This window comes from Rhinolophus hipposideros, assembly GCF_964194185.1.
Source record: "Rhinolophus hipposideros genome assembly, chromosome: 6".
Classification (NCBI taxonomy): Eukaryota; Metazoa; Chordata; class Mammalia; order Chiroptera; family Rhinolophidae; genus Rhinolophus; species Rhinolophus hipposideros.
The window spans coordinates 76,946,467-76,974,366 of NC_138052.1; the positions used below are offsets into that span (position 1 = coordinate 76,946,467).

The 27,900-nt window shown below is 37.6% G+C and overlaps 1 protein-coding gene across 2 annotated transcripts in view; it reads left to right on the forward strand.

Moving 5' to 3' along the window:
• The window catches only part of PTH2R (parathyroid hormone 2 receptor), a 55,654-nt gene extending 31,276 nt beyond the window's left edge, over positions 1-24,378 (forward strand). The window contains exons 8-13 of one of the 2 annotated variants that reach the window (XM_081050568.1): positions 4,614-4,674; positions 9,847-9,913; positions 15,765-15,859; positions 20,492-20,630; positions 22,064-22,105; positions 23,164-24,378. In XM_081050568.1, the coding sequence (XP_080906694.1) occupies positions 4,614-4,674; positions 9,847-9,913; positions 15,765-15,859; positions 20,492-20,630; positions 22,064-22,105; positions 23,164-23,559 (800 nt within the window). In that variant the 3' untranslated portion in view covers positions 23,560-24,378. The remainder of the gene's footprint in view (positions 1-4,613; positions 4,675-9,846; positions 9,914-15,764; positions 15,860-20,491; positions 20,631-22,063; positions 22,106-23,163) is intronic. The other variant, XM_081050569.1, reaches the window with a different exon arrangement.
• Positions 24,379-27,900: the final 3,522 nt, after the last annotated feature.

A 27,900-nucleotide genomic window follows, 5' to 3' on the forward strand; every position in this document is an offset into this window, starting at 1 on the left:
TTTAAAAGGTGTCAGTCTTGTTTCTTTATTCTTACTGAGTGTAATTTACCTCTATATCAGCAGCCATTTTTAATTTTCAGCTGTCAGATGAGATGGCAGAATGTACATATTACCATATAAAAACCCTATTCTGGTAATACCATGTAGTCATATCCTTGTTGCCACGCTTTCACATAGAATATTTTCATGTTCTGAAAATAATCAGGGGAAGGTACTATAGTTCCACTTTTATTATCTCAGTATAAAATGATCTCAATCCAGTAAACATGTTTTGATCAACCATTTGTCATTAAATACAATCGAAATATAGAGATACCTGTAGAGTCCCCACATACAAGAAGCATGTAGTCTGACCATTAAGCTTATTTTGGTTTTTCATTTGCATGTTCTGACCATATGTATTATACTCACAATATTTAACTTATAAAATCTGTTCTTCACAGTTACTTATGAGAGTCAATATAACACCTTTGCACAATTAAAAATCTTTATTGTTTGCTTGAAGCATAATTTTAAAATCTAAAAAAACTATCTCTCCCTTCCCCTATGATTTTTAATGGCATTATTAAGTCTACTAAAGTTTGCCTTAAAGTTAAAATTGTATTTAACCATTAGCATCAATGAAAGATCTATATTTTGACCCTACTTTATGAAAGGTAAGGAACTTGGTTCTCTCTGCTTATCACTTTTTCCAGATTTTTAAGGCATAATTTGGGGTTTTACTCTTAATCATTTAAAATTATATAGATTATTACCTCTTTAAAAGAAAACAAATTATCGTCAACTTCAGATTCACATTTATAACGATTATGTAGATTTATCTCTGTGAGTTTACCTGTTTCAAGATTCCACTTCCTCTCTACCAATTGGGTTTTCTGCTGTTTCTGCCCACTGGCAATATTTAATTCAGTAAACATATTTTCTTTTCCATTGTAGCTCTTCTGTTGCAGACTGGTCCTTTTAAATAGTACCTTACTCTATTCTTCTAGAGCATTTTTGTGGACTCTGAATTAGATGTATTTTTTTAAGATTTCTTTTGTTTCTGGTAGTAATTCCATCTCAGGAGGGGGTAGCTGTTTCAGAGTTTCATAAATAGACTCTTCTTTGTAACAATAAAAGACTTTCAAAGGTTTGACCATTTTTCTGACAGAGAGATGTGTTTATTCAGTATTGTCGTAGAGTCCTGTGAGAGTTGAGAACAATTCTGCCAAAATTACAGAGAAGGACTTCTAGGTTCCTTAAAGAACAAATCAGCAGGTGGTGATTTCCAGCATCCTGCAATGAGTCGTGAGGGAGCTGGAGCCCGGCACAGCCTGGAGTTTCATGTCTGAGCAGTCAGTATAAACTTGATTCTCAGGGACATCAAGGTTTCTAGTTAGTAAGACATCATACGTCTGTAGCAAATCTCAGAATCCTGATGTCATGATGGGTCACTAATTGTTAGGACTAACTCTACACTTTATGATCAAGCTATGACTTTACAATAATACTCCAGTAGTAGCACAAGAGGAAGGGAAGGCTGAAGTAGGGCTCTGTGAAACCTCTGAAGTGTCCAAAACAAAATAAAACTGTATGGACTTAGACAAGGAGAACATATTCCCTGTCTTTGGTTTCAGAGCATCTCTGTTTTATGCAGTGAGATGCTGCATAAGTTTTTATTTGAATAAAGGGTTTAATTACAAAAACATTTTGAAGGTTTGATTATCAGTTCAAACCTTCATTTTACAGGGCAGCCGTAATGAAGCTGCATCAGAACCCACATCTACTTATTCTTAGAGATTGCCTCTCCCCAGAGTCCCTTATTTTTACTGACGTATTTTATGAAAATAACTCAGCTGTTAAGGTAAATGCATGTATTGCGTAACATTCAAATTTACATTAAATTTACCTAAATTTACATTTAAATTTCAAATAACATGAATTTCAAATATTTTTTCTATATATGTATGTGTTCTCAATTATGTAATAATGTGATGCTAAGACTGGTGATCAAAAAAATCTTAGAGCCCTATAGTGGTTTCTGTTCTTTATTCCTCGGTGGTTGTCTGTATGCTAGTCTTGTGAATGAGGGTCTTCCAAGAGGAGGAGAAAAGCAGTTTCCTTAAGATATGGTGCCTGACATATTTGTTATAATTATCATCTAAAATATAATTCCCACTCAAGCACCATTAATCAATGCATATAGAACATCATTTGGGAAATTGCCTGATCAGGAGATTGTAAAGGAAGCAGAAGATAAAGACCTGCAAATGAGAAAATGGGGAAATTTTGATCAAGGGCAGGCAGACACTTTATAAAGATAGCGAAGGCAGCAGAACAGCAAAAGGATCTATGAAAGGCCTTTTTGAGCCATCCTGTCAGAAGGGGCCATGCTCTCTCCATTACGTGGTATCACTCCAAAGTCGTGTTATTAATTTTGTCTTCTACACCAGAATATAAGTTTCAGGAAAATAAGGATATTATCTGTTTACTGTTTTATATTTTGAGACTAGAACAATCCTTGACACATAAATAAGCACTTAATAATTGCTGATTGGTTGTGTGGGTGGATGGATGGATAGATAGAATATGTGAGCTGAACCTAAGAAATAACCAGAAATCTGTAGATCCAGTTTAACAAAAACAACTTTCTAGAACATAGAATTCAAGCAGATTTTTAAAGAATAGAGTTATAAACAAATAACAAATAAAATTGGAATATAGAATCATAAAATTAAAGAGCCTCACAGACAGGTTGAGGTTAAATTCAATTAGATAATCACTGATGACACCAAAGAAATTCTCTCTTGTAGGGTATCATCTTATTTTCATTTTTTCATGAAAGTTTTTTCATCTTAATCTATTTCTTTGTTCACTTTTCTGGCTAAGAAAGAATATCTGAAAAATTACAAATGTTTTTATAAAGTGAAAGTAAAGAATTTAATACTGTGTTTAAGAAAAAGTGTTCTAAATAAGATTAAAATGTTTTCTCTCCCTTTGTAAGGTGCTTCCTAGCTTTTGGAGTGTTTTCCTCATGGTCTCTCTTTCCTTTTTTTAAACGTTTCTCATAAAGGTCACGTAATGAAAGTTGCCCGTTAAGTCCTTTGATCCTCTGCTGTAATGTTCCATACAAGTTATGGTTTGTGATTTCTTTTTATGATGTCAGAGTCTAATCAACTCTAGCATGAATTGAACTGTCAGCCTTTCCTGGGGGCAAAGGACTCATGGAAACTCAGTATCATAGAGTTGATGTTGCAAATGCTCGAGGTGTTTATCACCTATTAAGGACAACTGCCTCATGCTCAAATCATCAGACTAACATAGCAGCCACCCTCACCAAACTATTAATGCATGCAGATGCTTCTGTTTTGAGCCAATATGAACAAAAGGAGGCTTCATCTGATCAAAACGTCCTGATTTTGTAACTCTCAGAATAGTCTCTCTATGCCTTCTGCTTTTGGAATGAAAATCTTGTAATTTTTTAATTTTTCAATTATAGTTGGCATTTAATATAGTTTTATACTAGTTTTATGTGTGCAGCATAGTGGTTAGACATTTATATAATTTATGAGGTGATCCCCTCAATTAGTCTGGTACCCACCTGGCACTATACATAGTTATTACAATGTTATTGACTATATTCCCTATGCTGTACTTTACACCCCCATGACTATTTTGTAAATACCAATTTGTACTTTGGTGCCTTCATGTTTTTCACCCAGCCCTTTAACCCCCCTCTCATTTGGTAACCATTAGTTTGTTCTCTGCATCTATGTCTGTTTCTGGTTTTTGTTGTTGTTTGTGTGTTTATTTTGTTCTTTAGAGTCCACATATAAGTGAGATCACATAGTATTTGTCTTTCTCCATCTGACTTATTTCAGTTAGCATAATACCCTCTAGGTCCATCCATGTTGTTGCAAATGGTAAGGTTTCACTCTTTTTTATGGCAGAGAATATTCCAGTGTATATATGTACCACATCTTCTTTAATAATCATCTATTAATGAGCATTCCATATCTTGGCTGTTGTAAATAGCACTGCAGTGAACATAGGGGTACATATATCTTTTCAAATTAGTGTTTTAGATTTCTTCAGATAAATACCCAGAAGTGGAATTGCTGGGTTATATGGTAGTTGTAATTTTAATTTTTGTAGGATCCTCCAAACTGTTTTTCATAGTGGCTACACCTATTTGCAATCCCAGAAAATCTTCTGATTTTTTTAAAACAACAGTCTCCCTGCAGCTCCTCATGAGTCCCTCCAATTGCTTCACTCTTCCTTGAAACCTTGTGGCTGTCAGCGTGGCACGGGTCACAGTTGAATGCACCAACCACTGCCTGCTTCTGGCCCAGAAAGTTTGGGCCACTCTTGGTATGACGTGACCCGACAGCCCTCAAATGAAACTTGGGCCAACCTTTGTTTTCAGACTCAGGAACAAATAACAGCAATATACTGGCTCATTTCTCAAATGGACAAGATGAAAATTAGGACTTTTCTTGTTCACATACTAACATTTTTCATCTGTTTTTCTCTGTCAACTTATAATAGTATATTTTTATGTGTGGTGAATATAAGGGAAAAAAATCCCTTAGTCTTAAAAGAAATACGGTCTCTGACTCCTTTTCTGATTGCAGGGTTCCCAGCAGCATTTGTTGCAGCGTGGGCCATGGCACGGGCAACTCTAGCTGATGCAAGGTGAGTGAAAAAAAGGTAAAGAGAGAGCCTCAGATTTTGTCAAGACACAGACTTCCTGTTTGCAATTCACACTTGATGACATTGCACTTTAGGGATGTCATGTGGGAAGTTACCTTGATGGAAGGGTGGCAAGCTATCCATCCCAGAGGTCATGGTACAGAAAGACTCACAGACCAGATTAGGATGTTTGAATTCCATGTTTTATGAAATCAATTTAAACATATGGTGGGAAGCAAGGGGAAAGAGATGGGTGAGTTAACACACGTAGGATATGGTTCAGGTAGAGGGAAGGATCATACTACCTGAGTTGTGGGATAGGCAATATTCATATCTCCCCTCTTGCTCCATCTGCGCCATCAGCTTTCACCACTGATGGTGTGGTTATGAGCACTGGAGACGAGCTTGCAGCAAGGAGCCCCACAGACCGATGGTGCCTCAGGTCCGTGACACACACTTGCTGTCTCAGAAAGATGCAGGTGCAAGTATGCCTGGCCACAGGTGTAGCTTGCCAGTTAGCCTGCTGCGCAGCTCTGTGTTTTATTTGAGTTCCTTGGGCAAAGGTGGGCATGGATTTCACCAGTCAGTGGTTGAAGAAAGATGTCAAGAATATTAAGCACTTCTTGTGTATCAGGGATATTTCGTGTCTCATATGTTTGGTGTATCGTGAATATAGTGGTCAGTTGCCTCATATATATTTAGTACCTATGTTCAACATACATGTGCTCTACTTACTACTTATCTGTATTTAATGAAAACCATGGGTTTCATCCATCTCATTTGTTTTCTTGTCTTCTATAGCAGATTTAAGTGTCTTTAAACAATAAAACAAATGCACATTAGAAGTAGAATCCATCCTGGTGAATCACTAACTCTCCCCTCCAGTTGTCTATGTTTCTCTTTAAGGCTGCATGATTAATGGATATTGAAACATTTATTTTTTTCATATTATTCCTGTTTTTAGTAATGGTGAGTTAAAGAAAGTAGAAAGAAACCCATTCAGGTGCCTGCTGTTTGCTCTCATGGTCAAACTTACTGCTATCGACTGAGTTGTGTTTTCCTAAAATTCGTTTGTGGAGGCCCTAACCCTCAATGTGCATGTATTCGGAAATAGCGTCCTTAAAGAGGTAATTAAGGTTGGATGAGGTCATCAGGGTGGGACTCTGAAATGATAGGATTCATGTCCTTATAAGAAGAGACACCAGAAAGCTTCCTGTCTCTCTGTGTGAGCACAAGTACAGGTCTTAATGAGCACACAGCAAGATGGCAGGCAGAGAGACCTCACCAGAAACAGAGCATGGTGACATCTTGATCTTGGACTTCCAGCCTCTAGACTGTGAGCAAATAAATGTCTGTGGTTTAAGCCACCCAGTCTGTGGTATTGTTGTTAGGCAGCCAGAGCAGATGAATATACTTATGTTACATGAAAAAGCGATTTCAAGAGAGACTGCTTTAACTCAACTGCAGTTATGTTGATCATTCTTTTATGTTAACAGAATGCAATTAATGTCCACAGACTGTGTACATTTCATGACAGCAATTCCTTTTCGTTAGGTCCTGGGACCCTGTCTTTAATTTGAGCCTACATGTTTGTTTTGAGTTACTAGATATTTTCTTCAGAAATCATTTCATCTGCTACACTGTGAAAAAAATGCCACACTATGTGAGCATATGAACTCTGTAAAGAAACTGCCACTGTTCCTGAAAATCTGAACTCTACAGATCATTATCTTTAGATGCAGCCCTCCTACTACTTGCTTCAAAACCCCCCATTCACCAGCTTCCTTCAGTTCTGGAACCCACTGTCTGAATTTTTTTACTTGCCTTTACCTTTTCATGCTATTTGGATTTGTTAGCAATTGAAGGTTAATGTTTTCTATGTTATTGTCATTATTGCTATGTATACACAGCGATATTGGAAAACTGAAAGAAAACTTGCAGCTTGTGCTGCTTGATTTCTTGGAGGAGGGGGGAAAGATTGAGTCAGTATAGAGGTACTAAATAATGCTAAACAATTTTACCCTGAGAAGTGTAACTGTATCACTTAGATTTGTAATTTTAGAGAAGGTAGGACTGGAGGCATTTTTTGGTCCAATCCCTTCATTTGAGTGACAAATAAAATGAGACCCAGAGACATCAGGTTACATCATCAAAGCCCACACAGCCAGCTTAGAGCAATTCTGACTTATTCATCCATTCAACAGATCTTTTAGGCCTTGAGCACGGAAAGAAAGCAAATATATTCACAATGCATATTATATTAGATTAGATAATTAGTTTTCTTAGTTATCTTGCATTCTTAAAAATAACACGCTAAATCATAAACCATTACTACTCATAAGTCTCTTCACTGAAAAAATAAATACAAGTTGATTATTTTGAGTTGATTATTTTTGCCATTAGGCAAAAATAATATTTTGAAAAATACAACTGGTATTTGCTCTAAAACAGTTGAATTAATGTCAAAAAATTAAATAGGTTAGGTCATGTGATTCCTCTGTACAAAATATTTATTTCTACTTTACTCAGAATAAAATCTTGAATGTTACAGTCCCCTGAACTGAGCAATAATTGGGTTGAGGCGTCTTTTTATTTTTATTTTGCATATAAAATAAAACTGTATTACGGCATATAGGCCACAATTTCAAAATTGCAAGATTTGATTTCCCATGAAATTCAGCTTGTCTACAGATAGAAAGTTCTCATGTTTTTTCTTGAGCATAATCTTTCCTATGTATAGTGCCATGTCACCAAGTTCAGGTGGAGAGAGCAGATTTGGAGCATCTCCAAAAGACAGATGGGATTCCTGCTCATGTCTCTTACATCTGAGATTCATTTTTTTTCCTGATCTGGTCTTTCAAAACGGGAACTCAGATTTTCTCTGCATCTTGGCTCTTTAGAGATAAGCAGATCAGATCCAGTGTTAGAAGACACTCTAATCTGTATTGAATATACAAAGGGAGTCTCTCTCAGTTCCAAAATTCTATCAGAAGTGTAATTTGACTATAGGATATGATAATTGAGTAGTTTAGATTGGACAAATGAGTTTAAAACGTGAGTTTTTTTATTTCTCTGTCTTTTTAATTATGAAAGCAGAAACACCTTACAAGACACCTTATTATCTTCTCCCTGCTCATTCAAAGGAGATAAGAGATGCCAGCAGGAAGGGTTGGACCTTCAATGGAAAGGACAAAGAAAAGATACCTTCTGTCATTTCTAAGCAATCTGCAGGACTCTCAGGGCTTCTCCACTTCCTCTACTCGGATCAGATCCGGAGTTGTGAAGACAGCGCAGTACTCAGTCAATACAGTTCCCTGGATCCCTCTGACAAAACAGTGTATCTCCTGTTTCCAATCCTGGCTACAAGGAAGTCCTACTTCTGAGTCAGGCCTCCCTACCTCTTGCTCTCCCATTCAGGACTCCCTTTTTACTGACATTCATTCATTCCTGCATTTCCTGGAGTGTGAACATTTCTTTTTAAAAATTCTGAATGAAGGGTAGTGTCTAGGCCATGTTCACAGAGTAAGGGCGGGACATTTAAGAATCAATGGAAAACAAGGATTAATAGCATTTTCTTAAATAAAAAATCTGAAATCTCAGTTGCCTCTTATATCAAAGGGCAAATTTGAAACTTGGACGCTGAAAATGATGAAAGTCAAATTTTTCCTGTTTTTAGCGGTAGCTGCTTTTGACCTACTTCCAAATACAAGTATTCTGTAGAGGAGTTGTGTAATTGAATTCCAGAGTGTTAGCAGACACCATGATGAAATGTCACTGCGGCAAAGAAAGTAGGTTGTGGCTACATTACCAAATGTTAAAACTGAAAAGAAGCTTGACGGAATCCAAGAGTCTTGTAGCTGGTGAATCAGTGTTCAATTGATAGTCACATTCATATGCCACTTTCCTTATGGTGGAAGACCTTTCTCGGTTAGTGTGATAGGCATTTTGTACAACTCAGTAACACTTTTCTTTTCTTGTCTAGTTGAATAATGTGAAAAAAAATACATGCAAATAATGCTAGGGAGAGTTCAATAACATGCCATTTCCGTGTCTTTGATTTTCATGTTATTCAAACTTCAAGTCCATTGACTTTGCTGATTACAGGGTGGTTGGGCCAGAATTGCACCCTGGTCTAGGGGTCTGGTTGATTTAACTGTGGAACATTCTCCTAGTGTAATGCTGTGCTGCTGAGCTCTCTTTGTACTGATGCTGAAAAAAAAAATATCCCGTTAAAATGAAAGAGCAAATTGTAGAACAGAGTAGATGTTGCATTTTTGTGCCATAGGGGAAAATAGGATCTAATATTTGTATTTGTTTGTGTGTATATAAGAAGACACTGGGGGCATATATAATAAAGGAACAAAAGATGTTACCTTCATGGAATTGGGCAGGGGCAGAGTTAGACAGGAATATGGGGGGGACTAAGATGTCTCAATGTCTGTCTTTTTTATAGCTTGATTTTTCAAATAAGAATGTACTGCCTATATAAAACAATGAAAATTTCAAAATATGTAGTATTACTTGTGTACTGAAAATGTTTTGCCTTCAAGGAATAGTTGAAATAGCTTCTCATTAATCATAACTTTTCATTGATTTAAAAGTAACTTCTTGATAAGTTTATCACCTAGAATTTAAAAATTATCATTATATTCCTAAAATTTCTTTATAAGATTCCATTTATTGTTGCCACAATCAAAGTTAGGTTTTGTTTAAGGAAAAAGAAACTGAAGGCTTTTATTTATGTATCTTTAATTTTAAAAAGCCATTTTTAAAAAATTTATTGGGGTGACAATTGTTAGTAAAATTACATGGATTTCGGGTGTACAATTCTGTATTACATCATCTATAAATCCCATTGTGTGTTCACCACCCAGAGTCAGTTCTCCTTCCATCACCATGTATTTGATCCCCTTTACCCTCATCTCCCACCCCCCAGCCCCCTTACTCTCTGGTAACCACTAAACTATTGTCTGTTTCTATGAAAAAAACATTTTTATTAAAAAAAATTGTTTAACTGTGCTAAAGTTTCAAGTGTAACTAGTTTTTATCAACTCTGTTTGTTTCTTAATCTAAAGCTTGAGGCTGGAGTTTTTGGTAAATCTTCAAATACTACTTAATTCTCACTGCCTAATTGCTTTGCCAATTTATTAATGAAAGTTCTTTTTCATGTCTCAGATGCTGGGAACTTAGTGCTGGAAACATGAAGTGGATTTATCAAGCCCCAATCTTAGCAGCTATTGGGGTAAGTTTAACAGCCTGGAAAGTTAAAAAAAAAATAAAATAAAGGATGCATAATTAAGCTGCTGCTAAAACCCAGAGAAAGTTTGCCTGTCACTTTGTTCTACGAAGGTTTAGGAAATTCTTACATTACAGCAATAGCTGTTGGGAAAGTCTGCGTTGGAGATCAGACCCTTATTCCTGGCTGACACTGAGAAGTTTAATTGATGAGATTTCCAACTTGCAAAGTAAAACAGTAAAGTTAGGTGATTATAGAGGTTCTAATAGAGTCACCGTTGGTGAAGAACTGGAAATGATGGTACTCGCAGTGAATCTGGAAGAAAACTTAGAAGGCCATTTTCATCTTCTTGAACTAAATAAAACTATGATCGCTCCAAAGCAAGAGTTCTTAAATAATTTTCCAATATTACAACATCCATTTAATTTCAAAAATCAGAAGAGAGATTCAAGAGCACCTTTCCCTTCACTGAGAATTACCTTTTTGTTTCATTATTACAATTCAGGGTTGGCACATTTCCCTCATTTTACTGTAGAGCCAACTCTGTAGGGGAAGAGATGTGCCCAGGACCCCATCTCAGCACTCTGACTGGCGCTCCTTTCTCTGAGCTGCTCTGTGTCCTGAAGTGAGGAAGGATGATGTTCATACTAAGTAACAAACACTGCGTAGTGATTACCACAGCTGGGCCCTGGTTTAAGTGCTTTATTTACATTGATTTATCTAATCCTCCCAATCATTCAAAACGAGGAAATGCCTGAGGTCACATAGCTAGTAAGTGGTGGAACTGGGATTCTAACTTCAGGGTCAGTATCCCTACCCAAGGAGATCTCTTTCACTTAAAAGAGAATCTAACATCCCTGACAGCCCAGAGAAGATGCTGTCATCCATGCCCACACCCCTTTACAGCTGTGCCTCAGCCACATTGTTTTCCTTTCAGTTCCTTGAACTGTTTACCTCTGCCCCTCTCATTGTGCGCTGTGCGCCTGGGAGGCTGGGATCTACTTTTTTCCACTCCTCACTTTAAATGCCACTTTACTGTGGCTTCCTTGATGCCCCCAGTCTAAATTAGGTCACTTAGTATAACCTGCAGACTGTAATGAGGTTTTTCTCAAGATCAGTACAATGCATGAGGTCTGACAATTAAGTTCGCGAACTCATCCTAGAAAGTGCTACATGCCTCATTGCTGAATGTCACTAGGGTCACCTTCGAAGTACTCCCCTTGGGAAGCTATGCACTGACAGCAGGGCCTAGTCCACCCTTCAAAGCAATTTTGGAACTCTTTACTGGAATAGCCATCAAAGCTGTTGTCGTGTTAACCTTGATGTCCTGAATGTCATCAAAATGTCTTCCTTTCAACATTTCCTTTATTTTCGGGTAAGGGAAGAAGTCATTGGCAGCCAGGTCAGGTAAGTAAGGAGGGTGTTCCAATATAATGATTTGTTTACTGGCTAAAAACTCCCTCACAAACAGTGCCGTGTGAGCTGGTGCATTGTCGTAATGCATGAGCCATGCATTGGTGGTGAAAAGTTCAGGTTGTCTAAATTTTCATGCAGCCTTTTCAGCACTTACAGATAGTAAACTCGGTTAACTGTCCAGTTGGTACAAATTCATAATGAATAATCTCTGTGCTATCAAAAAAGGTTAGCAATACGGTGCAACAAAGTTCGCGAACTTAATTGTCACACCTTGTATGATGCTTCTGATTGTTGAATGCCTGTCTTGCCCACTAAGTTGCAAGGTTAAGTGAACAAAAACCATGTTTTTTTCTAAACGTTTGTATTCCTAGCACCTAGCAAATAGTGGTCTCTCAGTAAATACTTGTTGAGAAAATAAAACATGCATACAAATTAGATATCCTGGGGAACTGGTAAGAGGGAAGAGGTGAAATCAGAGCACAAAGCAAATATAATTACAGGATTTCTGAGTCCATTTAGTATAACCTTTTCATTTTTCTAGAGAAGGAAACTGAAGCCCACGCAGATAAAGGTCACGTGGCTAGTGGGACAAAGCAAAAACTATAACCCTCACTTTTTGACCATGTTTTCACTTGCATTCCAAAATGTCAAGCTTGTTTCTTAAATTTATGAAAAAAGATCCTTCCATCTTTATGGCAATATTTATAGTGTTCTTACATATTAACTTTAGGATAAAAAGTTTGTTTTTTAGTCTTATATTACATGTAGCATGGTTTTATGTAAATAGATATGCTCCATATAAGCAGCAAACATTATTTGCCAAGAATTTTCGATGTAAATTTTAAAATAATTCTGACTTTGGATATTATAAGAGCATAGGTTCTATTAATTGGATTTTTGTATATTTGGGAGTAAAATCTGATAAAATGTGATCAGAATTTCTAAGCAATATCTGAAGAAAACTATATTTAAGAGAATAAAGGAGTTTGTAAAGGATGAGCATTTACAGGTTCTAAGTGGAAGAAGTCATAGTAAGAGAATTGAATTTTAGAGATAATCATGGACTTCGGTACAAATTTGGAAGCAACCACTCAATTTTGAAATTATAGAATCTAAAACTGTAGCACTATTTTCTGTGTTTTGTTCACATGTGTTAAAATTATTTTAAAAAGAACTGGTCATTAGAAAACATTAATTTTTGTCCTGAAAATAAACGTCTCCAAATATAACATTTTATTATTCACCTGTTTAAACACAGTGGGTGAGGCAAACATTTCAATGTGACAAGTGCTATGGTGGGGCTGGGTGTCAGGAATGGCTCCTGAGAAAAAGTGACATTTAGCCTGAACCTGAGAATGAGCTAACCTGTGAGGCTGAGTATGGAGGGAGAGGGGAGAAAGATACAGACAAATGTGACTCTAGAAACAAAATCTCAAGATAGCTTGAGGAGCTAGAGGTTTCATGGCTGAAATTTTGAGTTTTTTTCTTTCAATTCATCTGATGTTTATTTTATATTTGTGTTATTTTAAAGCCATATTTGCATAAAATTCATTCTATGTGTTACTGGCTTTAATGCTTATGAAAGATCATTTTATTCACCTTCTCTATGTTTTATTCCATTGTTTTGTCTCTCATCAGCAATATACTTGAAGTAGATCTTGAAGCAAAATTTTTCTTCCAAGGTTACAACAGACATGTAAAAATTCTAAATGATTTTTCACTTAGGATTATTTTTTCATACTTAAAAACTAATCTCTGGAAGCTTCCTCTCAATTTTGTTCTTTTTCATTTCATTTGTCCAGTAATATAATGTCATTTTTCCATCTGCAGACTCAGGTCTTTCTTTAGCACAGATTTTTTTTCCTCCTATGTCTCATTGATTTGTTCAACTTATCAGTATGTTTTCTTCAGAAAGAGAAATAATCTACACAATGACTCCCAGTTCCACATCTTCTGTATGAGCATCTTATCCCTCATTGCACAAGTCTTTGTTCTTTATCCCTGCATTTGAAAAGATTCTTCAAAGGTTTTCTAAAGAAATCGCTGTAGCTGTTTTCCTGCTTTGTCACATCTATTGTTTGCTGTTTCTAATGTTGATTTTTAAAACACAGTTATAGTTTAGACTCTTTACAAACTTTTCTTAATCCCTCCTGCTCTTTAAAAAAATTTCTGTCTCCATCTCAATCTGCCATTAACTCTATTTTATGGGCTTTGTAGTGCAATGGCTAAGAGTCCACACTCTGCATCTGGGCTGCATGGGCGTCATTAGGGCTCTGCCACTTGCTAGCTGTGTGATTCTGCGTAAGTTGTGTAAGCTGTGACTGAGATTCCTCATCTGTAAAATGGGGACAATAATATGCATGTTTCATAGAGCTGTTGTGAAGACTAAGAGTTAATTTATGTTAAGCACTTAGAAGAGTAAGTAATCGGTAGTTTCTAATTAACCTTTATTCTACACTTTCCTAAATTATTCAGAATAATAATTTGGAATTTCATCCAACTATTGTTGCAAGTATCAATAGGTGTGTGCATGTGTATATTTTGTTCACCTATCTTTTAAGGCAGCAATCTTAGTTTTTCTTAATTCTTTTCATAATCTACTTCATTGTCCTTAAGTGTATCCTGTTAGTTGTTGAACTGAGGTACTGAGGTTGTGTGTATCTTCTTTAGTCAAGTTTCTGGGAGTTTTCAGTATTGACTTAGTATGGTCTACTGACCTGAGGACAGAGTCCTTGGTCATGCGCATTTTAATATGCATGGAGCTTAAGGTTGGCCCATCTGCAGCCACCTGTAATTCTTCCTTTTCCAGGAAGAGGGAACAACAAATGACAATCCCCAGTTGGCATTGCCTCCACAGCTCTGCCCCTTTGTCCCTCACACAGTAGTCACTTCCCAGCTGCATTGTATTGCCAGGGACTGAAGTCTTAGGGAGAGAAGAATTAATGGGGCATGAAGTAAGTTTGACCATTCAGTAAGCAGCACTCCTATGATAGATGAGCAGCTTATCATGCTCTTACTGAACAAGATTCTGTGTCTTTTACCCAGATGTTGTAGTAAGTGAGGATGAGTGGAAACCCTCATATCTCATGTTTTACATCTTTTTATTCTCCTTAAGAGAAGGTATAGGTAGTGGTTAAAAATTCATAATCAGACTCACACAAACCTGGTTCAAATTCCAGCTGAGAGCTGGAGATCAAATCAGTTAATTTCTTTGAGCTGAAGTTGCTTCATGTATAATGAGTGGAAATAATAAAAATGCCTGTCCCATATTTATGTGTGCATTTAAACTAGATAGCGCTCAGTAAATGGCAGCTCTGATTAGCCTGAACACATTCCTCTTCTTCCACCAGCTCACAGCACACCTCTGTCCTTCCTCCAAGGTATGGGGCTCAAGACCCAGCCTACAGTCCTTATAGAAAGCTGTGAAATTGGTGAGAGGTGCCTACAGGGTAGTCAGTGGTAGAATGGCAAGAAGGTGGCAGAGGGTTAAGGCCTGATACACATGATCAGCTGGATCGGGAGTGGGGCACATTAATCACCTAATAACCCCAGTTCCCCTAATTCCAGAGATGATTGAGGACTGTACGAGACACGTTATCCCCATGGATGCAGCACCTGATGGGTCTTATCCTCTGGCTGTTGCTCTGGCATCCTCATAGTTCCACTCTTGTCAATCCACATTTCCATTACTCTTAAATACTAGCACTCTCTGGATTGCAGACCTCTCCCTAAATGAAGGGACTCGAGGGGTCCTGCTTCCACTTTCATCTGACCCCAGACCTGGAGACCCTGTTCTTTTTCTTCATTTTGAATCTCTTCCCTGATCCTTGAGGCCCTGAGACATAAAAGAGCTTATCTCACCAACACCTTCCCACCTTTTTTTTTTTTTAAAGCCAGAACTTGCTTGTTTCTGGTGGTGCCCACACCTATAATATTTAAAATTCAACCTAATTGCCTACCCTCGGGGCCTTTTCTTATATAGCATCTTATTTGCCTTAAAAAAACACCCTTATATACTTCACCCAATATTTTGCATGCATTATAAGAGAAACAGCAGCCCTCAAACAACTCTTCCTAAGAAAGAGACAGAAGCTGGGAATTTATTTCAGAATGGGCAGTTCGTTACATTTATATAATAACTATTATCCTACCAGTCTGCCACATCTGAACTTTGGTTTGGAAATTCCCAGTGGATTCTGGCAGATGATCCCCTGCTTTTTCTAGTTTCCAATGCTGTTGAAACTTTTAATCGTTCTGTGTTTTCATGACAGCAAATCAGGAGTCACTAGCTTTGCAGTATCTTATCTCAGAGTCCCTCTTTCACATTTGTGGAATGAGTAATTTTCAGTCTTTGCATACAAAGAAGTTCAATTTATGTAAATTTTATAAACATCTTGAAGATGACCTTAATAATTCTTTGTAATATTACCTTCTCTTCCAGCTGAATTTTATCCTGTTTCTGAATACAGTTAGAGTTCTGGCTACTAAAATTTGGGAGACCAATGCAGTTGGGCATGACACAAGAAAGCAATACAGGTAATTCCAGGATAGGCATCCATCAGGAAATATTTTTGATTACTATTTAGTATAAAGAACAGATATCTATTGACCTGAAATGTCTCTAAGAGATAAATTTATGAATGTGTATTTTCATTGGGTTCAATTTGTGATTTAACAGAAAAGTGTTTATATATATATATAAGTATGTATTAGGAAAATATAGGTAACCTCAAACTTTCCCAATTTGCTTAAATTCTGAGTACATATATATTTAATCTGTTCTTAGATTGCATTTTCCTATAAACTATGTGAGCCCCACCCTCAAATCTCTTGTTGATGATCTTGACAGGCAATTTTATCTGCATTGTTAAAATAATGTCACAACTGAAAAAATCAAGAAAGTGGATTTGCTGTATTATTTCCAATCTTTCCATTAAATTGGCACCTACCAAATATAAATTTTTAACTTTCAATTGTACTGATTGAGTGAGGTCCATTATTCGGTCTTTCATGAAGAAATGGACAAGTTGAAATGATCATTATCAAACGATGTTAAAGGTGTGTCCATTTCTCCCAACGATCATTTTGGAAGTTCTGAATATTAGTGGCTTCTATCCAACTGGATACACGTATCTGATAGTCAGGTGGATGTGGAGTGATCTTTATAATCCCCAAAGAGGTAACTATTTCTTTCTACCTCAGATTGTTCTGAAATGCTGTCTCAGACACAGAAAGGAAGAAATCATAGTCAGCATTTTGATTCTCTCTCATAGATGTTCTCTAAGTTCTTTTCTGAATCTTTCCCCCTCACCATTTAGGCAGCATTTACTGTCGGGCAGAAAAGACTGCAGCTATTGACTGGAGTCTAGAATAGGACACACAGTTTTAACAAACCGGCAGCTGCTAGTTCTTGTTATTTTCAGTGTGCTGCAAGTGATAGTAATATACTATAAATTTTGCATACGAGTTTTCAGTGAAGGACGTTTGCTATACTAAAATAGCTTGTCTCATGTCACATCCCACTGGGGAAGACAAGGCTGAAGGATGATAGAATAATAGAAAATATAAATAGCTTCATTCTTCCTGTGAAAAAATGAAAAAGTGCAATGGTGTCTGAAAGCTGCTTACTTCTCTAGTTCTGAATAAAAGCTACTTATGTCTATAATTCTGAATGATGTGAGCTCTCATTTTCAGTAAAAAGTTGCCCAAGAGATTTGAGAAAATCTGGAGAGAACAAAGGGTGGATTATCTTAAAAGAAAGTGCATTGAATAGAAAAATATTTTGAGTTTATTCATGAGAATTATTTCTCAAAATAATTGAAGAGAGTAATTTATCAAGATTTGAAAACATCTATTCGGAATAATCTGGTCCCTAGAAGTCTTTACAATTTGAAGTGGTTAATTAAAACATGGTCTAGTAGACTAATAGTAGTCAGGGAGAGCATTTTTCAACCAGATACTATTTTTTTTCCTTGCTGAAACAGATTTAGTATTCTTAATAATGTCCAAAGTTTAGCTACAGACAAGAATAACTGGGAAATGACTTTCTTTTTATTGAGAAAAATGTGGGAAACTGCTTGGCAGGGATTTGAGAGTTCAATTCAGTATTTGGTTTCTGAAGTCTTAGATTACCAAGTTTCAATAGCTTCCCACTTTTTAAATAAAGAGATTTAAGAAAATGTAATCTGTGTTCTGTCCTAGTGATATTCCTTCTGTGAGTGTTATGGGTATTTAAATTTACACCCACTCATTTTTTACCTTTAAACTTACATTTCATTTGGTTGTTACTTACAAATATTCAAATATTCTTGTTAAAACAATGAAAAAATATACATTTCCACAGGGTTGCATTTAAAACAGTTTTTAAACACATTTTCATGCATGTTACTCTCTGAAAGACTGAAACCATCTTTCAGAGCTGAGAGAGTCTCTCCAGGTGAGAATGCATATACACAAAGAAAGACTTCTGAGAGTGTGTGATATCTCTTTGTCAATATAGTGGCTTAAAAATGTAAATAATACAATCAGCTTTAAAACAACTTTTTACTTTGAAATAATGTAGAATTACATGCAGCAATAAAAATAATACAGAGAGATCTCAGATATCCTTTATCCAGTTTTCTCCAAAGGTGATATTCTGCAAAACTGTAATTTACAATCAGGTATTTCAAAACAAAATTGATATGAAGGAAATTAATCGATCAAATTTAACAACAGAGCTAATATATTTTTCTTGTTTAAATTACAACTCAGTTCCTTTGCAAAGTAAGAAAAGATTTCCAGGACTGGAAGAACATGAGAGACATGAAAAACGCAAGATTCAATGGAAAAGAACGCTTAAATGTTTTGACTAATTTGACTTCCCATTCAATATTACACAAAAATCATAAATCCAACCAATATTTATTATGTAGTATGATAGTTAAGAGAACTGATTTTAAGGCTGTGTAACTTTGCGTGAGTACTTTCCTTTTCTGAGACTTTATCTTCAGAAGAGAGAGAAAGAGAGTGAGAGAGAGAGAGAAAAAAGAGAGAGACAGTTATGGGGGTAGAAAAGAAGGAAAGATGAATTCAAGGCCAAGAGGAATTGAAAAATACTTTAAGAGAAATAATTATACACACACACACACACACACACACACACACACACAAACACATAGCTAAGTTGACTCTTAATAAAGGAGTAGAGATTTTCTAGAACTTTTCACCTGGGGAAAGATCACCTGGGAAGAGATACCGCATGAATGGGGTATTTCTTTTCTAAATAGGACACCGAGTCCATTTGACTCCTTTGTATTCCTCTCTTGGCTTTGACCTTGGACACAGAGCTATCATTGTATTTCCAGCAAGCCAGAAGGCCACTTTCAGTTGTTGCATCTCTGAATCATCTTATTAGACAGCTGTGCTTTTTCAGAGAGCTGGGCTGCAAAGATGTACAGTGTTCATGGGTGACCAGATGGATGCTGAGACAAATCAGTGCCCAGGATTGCTAAATGACTTGATGTGAGTGGAAAAGTCCATCTTTATAAGTGAATAGACAGACAGATGACCCATATGTACATTGGCCTGGCATACTCCACTATTTTAACTTGTTCACTGTCTTTTAAGGATAAATTTTAAAAGAGGATATAATCATATCTTTTATACAAATCTTAAGGAACTCATACAACTCAACAACAACAACAAAAAACAAACAATCTAGTTAAAAAATGGGCAGAGGTCCTGAAGAGACATTTCTCCAAAGAGGCCATAGAAATGGCAAATAGACATATGAAAAAATGCTCAACATCACTGATCATCAGAGAAATGCAAATGAAAACCACAATGAGATATCACCTAACCCCAGTAAGAATGGCTATCATCAACAAGACAAATAGTAACAAGTGTTGGAGAGGCTGTGGAGAAAAAGGAACCCTCATACACTGTTGGTGGGAATGCAGACTGGTGCAGGCCTTATGGAAGGCAGTGTGGAGGTTCCTCAAAAAATTATGAATAGAATTACCATATAACCCAGCAATCCCTCTCCTGAGTATCTACCCCCAAAGATCTGAAAATATTTATCCATAAAGACATATGTGCTCCAGTGTTCATTGCTGCTTTATTTATGGTGGCCAAGACATGGAAACAACTAAAATGTCCTTCAATAGATGAATGGATAAAAAAGTTGTGATATATATATATATATATATATATGTATATATATATATATATATATATATATATATATATATATATATATACACACACAATGAAATACTATTCTGCCATAAGAAAAGATAAAATAGTACCATTTGTAACAACATGGATGGATCTTAAGCTTATTTTGCTGAGCGAAATAAGTCAGACAGAAAAAGTCAAGAACCATATGATTTCACTGATATGTGGTATATAAAACGCAAAACACCAAAAGAACAAGACAAACAAACAAAGAAACAAAAACTCAGAGATAATAGTTTAATTGTTACCAGAGGGTAAGGGGAGAGAGAGGTTGTAGATGAGGGTAAAGGGGATCTAATATATGGTGATGGAAGGAGAACTGACTCTGGGTGGTGAACACACAATGGTGTAATATATGTAATAGATGGTGTAATACAGAATTGTACACCTGAGATCTATGTAATTTTACTAACAATTGTTATCCCAATAAACTTTAACTAAGTTATACAATAACAAAAAACTTTTTAAATGATTTAAAAAAAGAAAGAAAATATGAAATGATGAATGGAAATTCTAGTGTAAGAACTAGGAATAGTTGATTTTTAAATGAGCAAAAGAAGCCAAAATGCTGCCTATGAAAGTAAAGACAGTAATCATGGATAGAGGTAATACTTAAGTCTCAAACATAGAAATTAAAGAAGACTGAGGACAGAAAGGAGGCATTTCACAGTTTTATGAAAATAGCATCTTTTAATCAAGAAGAGCAGACATTAGAAAAAGACTTAGGGGATAATAATCATGGGAGGTGAGAATAAATTCCCTGATTGTAGAATAAAAGTGAAAGGAAGCGGAGGGCGAGGGGACAAAGCTAGTACAGCCTTGAGATCCAAAGAAACGGGGAAAAGTCAGCCCCTGTTAGCTCTGCTAAGCTTGACGTTTTTTTCCAGCGAGCTCTCTCTACTGAAAGGCACCCTAAGTTGACTAATGAGAAGGCTTGGTGTTCCCTCTCAGGAAACTCGCCAAATCCACGCTGGTTCTGGTGCTGGTGTTCGGAGTACATTACATCGTGTTCGTGTGCCTGCCCCACTCCTTTGCGGGGCTCGGGTGGGAGATCCGGATGCACTGCGAGCTCTTCTTCAACTCCTTTCAGGTAGAGTGCCGTCTGGTAACTCGGTTCTTGTGTTTTGCTTCCCCCGCCCCTCGCAACCGCTTTCTCGGTCCCTCTCTGGCTTTCGTGCACCAGTCGCCCGAGGGCCACGAGAGGGCGCTATCCTCTGGCCCTTGTGCTATGTCGTCCTGCAGAATATTTCTCACCTACAAGGCCAGGTAGTGAGAGGAGAAAGGATGTCGTTGTAAAATGTGTAACGATTACAGACTACGGATGTCTGCGTGTGTATGGAAAATAAGTGAAAGCAAAAGAAAGAGAAGGCAGGGGAGGGGGGAAAAGGGAGACAGAAAAGAGGAAGAGGTATCTTTTACACATTTTATCTTGTTTGAAAATAAGATTACTGTTATTTTCACATGGGTTGCTACAGATGTCTCCTAACCTTTCTTCTTGCAAACTCATTTGCGGACACCTCCTGCCACCTGCAATCTCATCTCCATACGATAGTATGAAGAATCTTAAAAATAAATTTGATCATGTGACTCATCTGCCAGAGGTATCCGGAGGCTTCCCATTGCACTCAGAATGAAATCCAAACACCGATTTCTGGTGTGCACAGCCCTACGTGGCGGGGATCTGACTGTGACTCCGTGTCACACCACACTCTGCTGCCCACTAAGTTTGAGCCACACTAGAGCTTCCACACTTCTGTTCCTCAAGCTCATTCCTTCCTCAGGGGTTCGTACTTGCTGTTCCTTTTCCCTGGAATGGGCTTCCCTCTAATATTCCTAAGGCCTGGCTTCTTGTCATTCAAACCAGCTTAAATGTTGCCTCCTCAGAGAGGTCTTTGTTGAGTTTCCTATGTGATACATCGTATCCATTCTTCTCATCATCGTCACTTGTTTTGACTGCAGAGGCTTTATCATCTTACATTTTTCTTGTGTGGCTATTTGTTTATATTTTTATCCATATGTATTTTCTTCTAGAATGTAAGCTCTAAGAGAACAGGGACCTTGTCTGTCTTATTTAAATTGTTTAGCCCTCGCACGCTGAACACTTCACATTGCATAAGCTCAATAAATATTTTTGAATGAATGAAAAAAAAGTTTCTTTGTGTTTTTACCATATAAATACCTTATGTCTATAGCTTCCAGAATTCACAGAGTATTAATATCTTTTACCAACCAGGGGATATTCGGTGATCCTTGAGTGGCAACATAAATGAAACTAATATAATAGACATCAGTTATTTGTGTGTCTTGTAGTATTTTATTCAGTTACTTTTTTGGTTCAGCTGACACCAAGGAAGCATCTCAGACACATTTAATATAAGCTTAAGGATTTGGAAACATTAGGAGATGTATATAATTTTCTGAATCATAAAACATGTTTTTCAACTTACACATTTTGACACAAGACACTTTAGTGCTGTGGCTTTCATGAATTGTCAGTGTGCTAACATGCTTTTTTGTCTACAGGGTTTCTTTGTGTCTATCATCTACTGCTACTGCAATGGCGAGGTAGGTTGGAAGGAACCCCAGACATGCCACAGATCTTGCTCCGAGTAAGCTTATAAATGACCATCACAATGTGACCTGAATCTCTTTAGGATCCCCAGGAGTTACAGGACAGAATGGGCAGGGAGAAGAGACAATATTTTAATCTTAAATTATTTTGAGAAAGCAAGAATTAATTTCAGTAAGCTAAGGTCAATTCATTTGCAAACTCTGATATCAAACAACAACTTGTTGGAATGCAGACGGAGACTTGGCAGGTCAGTGAACTTCATAGGTCCAGTTATTGCGTAAACGTACTCGATTTCAAGTTGTATAAGAAACTCCAGTATGTTTTCCTGGGACAAATCCATTAGAACAGTTCGACATTTTTTTGAACTACAGGAAGGCGATGGGACAATTTCGCTTCATCGAGGAGCTGGCTGTAGAGAAATAACTGCACTGTTCTTTTAGGTGGTATCAGCTTGCCCGGTTTGCCCTGCTTCCCATGGAACTCCCCAATAAGCTCCCTTCTGGAAAGCGGCATGAGCAGTAAAAGGGAATCTTCAGTGAAAGACTGGAAACAAGAGTCCCATCCCCCTGAGAATGCATGGGCAGTGCCTGCTTTCCCATGTACAATCCTCTGTCCCCTTTTCTCTCCCTCAGGCTGCCTATGCAAAGTGATACATTTCAGGTTGAGTACCGCCGTCGCCATTCCTGTCACGTGGGGACTGTTTTTCTCCTCCAACCCAAGTCCTCGTTGTCCTCTCCCATAAGTCAGATATTTCTACTGGCTGCATTTCAGCCTCCATTAAAATACCAACCTTGGACAAAGCCCCTTCCCTCTCTCTCTCAATGCGTCAGTTTGCTCCTCTCCAGTAATAACACCCAGCTCGAAGGGGGTTTTGAGATTGAGAGAGAATATATGTCAAGTCCCTGGCACACAGCGGGCCCTTAATTAATGATTATCACTATCACTGAAATCAGGGCAAACGTCTGTCTAACAACAGGGTTTCTGGTGACCTTCCGGGCTTCAGGGTTTCTGGTGGCTTCTTCTGATGCACAGCATGGTTGTTGTGGTTTAGGTTCAGTCGGAGGTGAAGAAGACGTGGAGTCGCTGGAATCTCTCGGTCGACTGGAAAAGGACGCCCCCATGCGGCGGCCACAGATACGGCTCCGTGCTCACCACCGCCACTCACAGCACCAGCAGTCAGTCTCAGACGGCGGCCAGCACGCGCCTGGTTCTCATCTCCGGCAGAGCTGCCCAGGCCGCCGGCCGCCAGCCCGACAGCCACGTGACCTTACCCGGCTACGTCTGGAGTAACTCAGAGCAGGACTGCCTGCCGCACTCGATCCACGAGGAGACCAAGGAAGGAAACGGGAGGCAGGGGGATGAGGTTCCAATGGAGGAGTCTTCCAGGCCTTTGGAATGTAACCCAGGCGCTGAAGGAAGCAAAGGAGAAATGGAGGATATTCTTTGAATCGACGTCTGTGGCTTTAAAGAGCTGATCTGTCTGGTTGTCCAAGAACTGGTGGTCCAAGAGGTTAGCCCTCATTCCTCTGCCTGATCCCCAGAGCTGAACGTTCAGGATTGAAGTGTTACTTTACAAAAGCTTTCAGGCTCCCTGAATTGACTCCTATAAACACCAAAGCTAAAAGGAGAAGTGTCCGTGGTGTAGTTTATTACCTTATTTTGACATCAAAATTTCTTCTAAACTGATGGACGGTACTTGCTCTGTGGTTGTTCATTTTTTTCTGCTGCTTTGGGGTGGAAAATGTTTCAATTGCTTGTCTTTAGATTTTTCTCATAAACACCGCTCCAAGTATGATAGACATCATATGTGTCATTTTCGTTTTAAGAAATTAGTATTCTCTTTCTCACTTTAATGTACTTCTTTCACTGCATTCATTTTGTCTGTGTGTGGGAACAATTAGGGTCTGAAAATCTATGTTGACAGATCAAAGCAAGTGCTCAACTGAAAAGTAAGTCAGTTGGTCTTTGATAATACATCTGTGACAATTAAACTTCTTTCTTTCTAGGAACAAGGCAAAGTCCTCAATATTCCACATATTCCTTCTTTTGAATGTCCCTTCTGTGACCAGCCAAATCTGAGGTCTTCCCTCCTTTGTAAAAATTGACCTGTCACGAGGTTTTCTGTCAGTGAGCTTGTGTTTGCAAACTAATTTTGTTTGTAATCATTTATATTGATGGTAAATCACACTGCACCTATGCTAATTTTCTTCTTTGTTCCATTACTATATTCTATATGGCATGAGGGCTAGATTAAAAGTTTGTTTTAAAAATGAGTTTTGGGTCATTTTATAAAATTTTCTCTCAGCATCTCACTTTGTTTTTGGAACCAACCAGTGTTCTCCACCTCTACAGAGATCAGCATGTAGCTCTGAACTTTTCTGAACTTGAAATTTCAGTATGCTGCAGTAGTGAAACATTTATTCAGTGCATGTCATGTACCCACATCCTGCTAGGTATTTACAAGCATTAACTTCTTTAATCCTTACTACAAATTTATGGAGTACGTCTTATCACTGTCACTCTTTTTACAAGTTATGCTCACAGAAGTGGCTTAACTTGGCCAAAGTCGCAGTTAGTCATGAACAGAGCATGGTTTCAGGCACAGATCTGCTGACTTCATGTCCCATGTTCTTATCCATTATGCTATACTGTCACCAGTATATTCACGTATGTCACCCATTAACCAATCAAAAAATTCAAATGTATTTTTCTCTAGGTAGACAGTGTTTAAGGAACTTGTATTGCAATGTTGTTTAGCCTCTGACCTTCATGAGGTTTCCATTCTAGTGGGGGAGATGGTTACATATAGGAAATGAAACATCACAGAGCAGTGCTTTTCCAAGTGAAAGAACACAGGTCCAATGGAGCTATCTCATTTTCCTGAATGATTTAACCAACATGCAAATAGTGTCACGATGAATAACATACTCTGATGTCTATATACCCTCTTGACAAATATTACACTTTCCTTCCATGTACTTTCCTTCCTCCTCTCTGCCACAGTGTAGTTTTTTTTTCCGTTTCCTTTCGGTTTATGAAGGTGCCCTTGTGCGTATTTAATTCATCTGATTTAATTCTATATTGTCACATCCCCACATTGCCTCCCCGTTAGGAGAGAACCATCATGGACTGAGCAGGAGAGTAAGTGCAGTCCCATTGCTAATTTTGTGCAAGGCTTTGTAAAGTCACTTCCTTTGTAGTTCAAGTTCTTTAAAATGAAATATCTGTCTATCTTAGAGAGGTGATCTGATGATAAGAGAAATCACATACTGAAAGGACTTTGTAACATAAAAATCCCACACAAGGATGTGGTTTTGGTAGTTATAGTATTATTTTTGGTTAAATCTCGTTTTGCCCCATTATATTCTAAAAGGCCTCATTGGTCATTGCAATATAATAATTCTTAGAACATATATGTATATATGTATATATTTTGATAATATGGAAAATGTTAAGGGCTTTTTACTTTCTAACTGACCCCAAATTCTAAGGCTAGACAACTACTTCTTTGCATTAACAAATAGGAACAAAGCCCTTAGAATTACCAAGTTTTCCTTAAAGTGTAGTCATCCATTAAGTCAACAAACATTTACTTAGAGCCCATTATAAGACAGCTGCTATGCTAAGTGCCGGGGCCACAACACAAAGTCAGACAATCTGTTCCCTTAGGAAACAACTCAGTTGCTATGACACTATCTCATCTGTGAACACACATTTTTTCCCTCTATGTTTTGCTAATGTTTGCCTCCAGTTAGACAGCTAGGACAATAAATTATACCAGTCTGTTGATTTTTTTTTTTTAATTAATTTTATTGGGGTGACAATTGTTAGTAAATTTACATAGATTTCAGGTGTACAATTCTGTATTACATCGTCTATAAATCCCATTGTGTGTTCACCACCCAGAGTCAGTTCTCCTTCCATCACCATATATTTGATCCCCTTTACCCTCATCACCCACCCCCCACCCCCTTACCCTCTGGTAACCACTAAATTATTGTCTGTGTCTATGAGTTTTTGTTTCTCATTTGTTTGTCTTGTTCTTTTTGGTCTATATACCACATATCAGTGAAATCATAGGGTTCTCTGCTTTTTCTGTCTGACTTGTTTCACTTAGCATTATTCTCTCGAGATCCATCCATGTTGTCACAAATGTTCCTATATCATCTTTCCTTAACGCCGAATAGTATTCCATTGTGTATATGTACCACAACTTCTTTATCCATTCATCTATCGAAGGACATTTTGGTTGTTTCCATGTCTTGTCTGTTGATTTTTATCAAGTACAATATCAGGCAGTGATCAAGGATTGGCTGGTTTAGATGTGAAGGTGCAAACCATTGGCTGATAAGCTACTTGGCTGACTGCGTTCTATTGCTCTGTTAATGGGTTGCAGTGTATTATTTAGTTGCCAACATTGAAAATTTAAATGACACGATATAAATATTACACGTTCTAATTATGAAAATATCAGAGGATTGTATGAGCCAACAATCAGCTGCTGGAACTGAGTGGTGGCTGCTGGCTGGCCTCTTCAGATGGGGCAAAAGGGCTCTAGCATGCCCTGCACCTTTCTAGCCTCATCCAGTTATTTCTATTACCTTTCTGGGCTCCATGCCCTGATCTAGACAATGCACTTACGTAGAACTTTAACAGTGGTTTTCTAAAATATTCTTAGGAGTGTGACAGCCTATATAATGTACATTTTTCCAAGGAAGTTAAGCAACCAAATATTTTGTTATGTAGTGGTATTTAATTTAAGCTTGATATAACAACAAACATTCTGTTTAGATGAGCCTTTTAAGAGAAAACTTCATCCCACAATTTCTGTGCTTTCAGATCTCGACCACACTATACAAAGCTTCACTTTCTAAGTCATCACTCCGAAGTACTTACTGCTAATGCCACAGATATTTTTTCCCCCTTTGGAAATATAGCAAGTTCTAGATGCAAAAGGATGAAATGATATGATAGGTTATAGGGGTGTGTGAAGACAGCGTCATGTGGCTTGTTGATATGGATATTACATTTTGATACCCTATTTTTCCTGGAGCCAAAAGAAAGCCTGGAATCAGAGATAATCAGTTTTCACTGCTTAGTGTAATAAGAATGATTTCGGTCACATAACTCTTACTGTCATAGCATTGTCTCTTTCTGCTCTTGTTAAATGACATGGTATGCCTTTGCAGGTTCTAAAGTTGTCAAAAAAGCTCCCATTTTTGAATTGTTGGAAGAAAATAAATAAGGTATGTGTGAGTTGCAACATATTATTTATACCCAGAGATTAGTGTTACGTAATTCAGAGATGATCTCCCTTAAAAATAATGTTAGGAAGAATAATGGATAACCCCCCCTCCCTCCACCTCCCTTGCTTTGGAATTTATGATTATGTTAGGTTACTTGGCAAAAAAGAAGGTTATAAATGAAAGTAAGGATTGCTAATCAGAGAGATTATCCTGGATTATCTGGGTGAGCCCAGTGCAGTAACAGATGTCCTGGAAAGTAAAACAGGGAGGCAGAAGAGGAAATCAGAGGGATGTATGTAAAGACTGCCACTTGTTTCTGGCTTTGAAGGTGGAGGAAGGGGCCTTAAGCTAAGGAATATGGGCAGCCTCTGGAAGCTGGGAAAGACTAAGAAATGAATTCTCCCATAGAGCCTCTAGAAAGAAATACAGCCCTGTTGACACGACACCTTGATTTTAGCCAGGTGAGACCCTTGTTGAACTTCTAATCTACAGAACTGTAAAATAAAAGATTTACATTCAAAGGGTAAAGGGGGAGGGGTGTG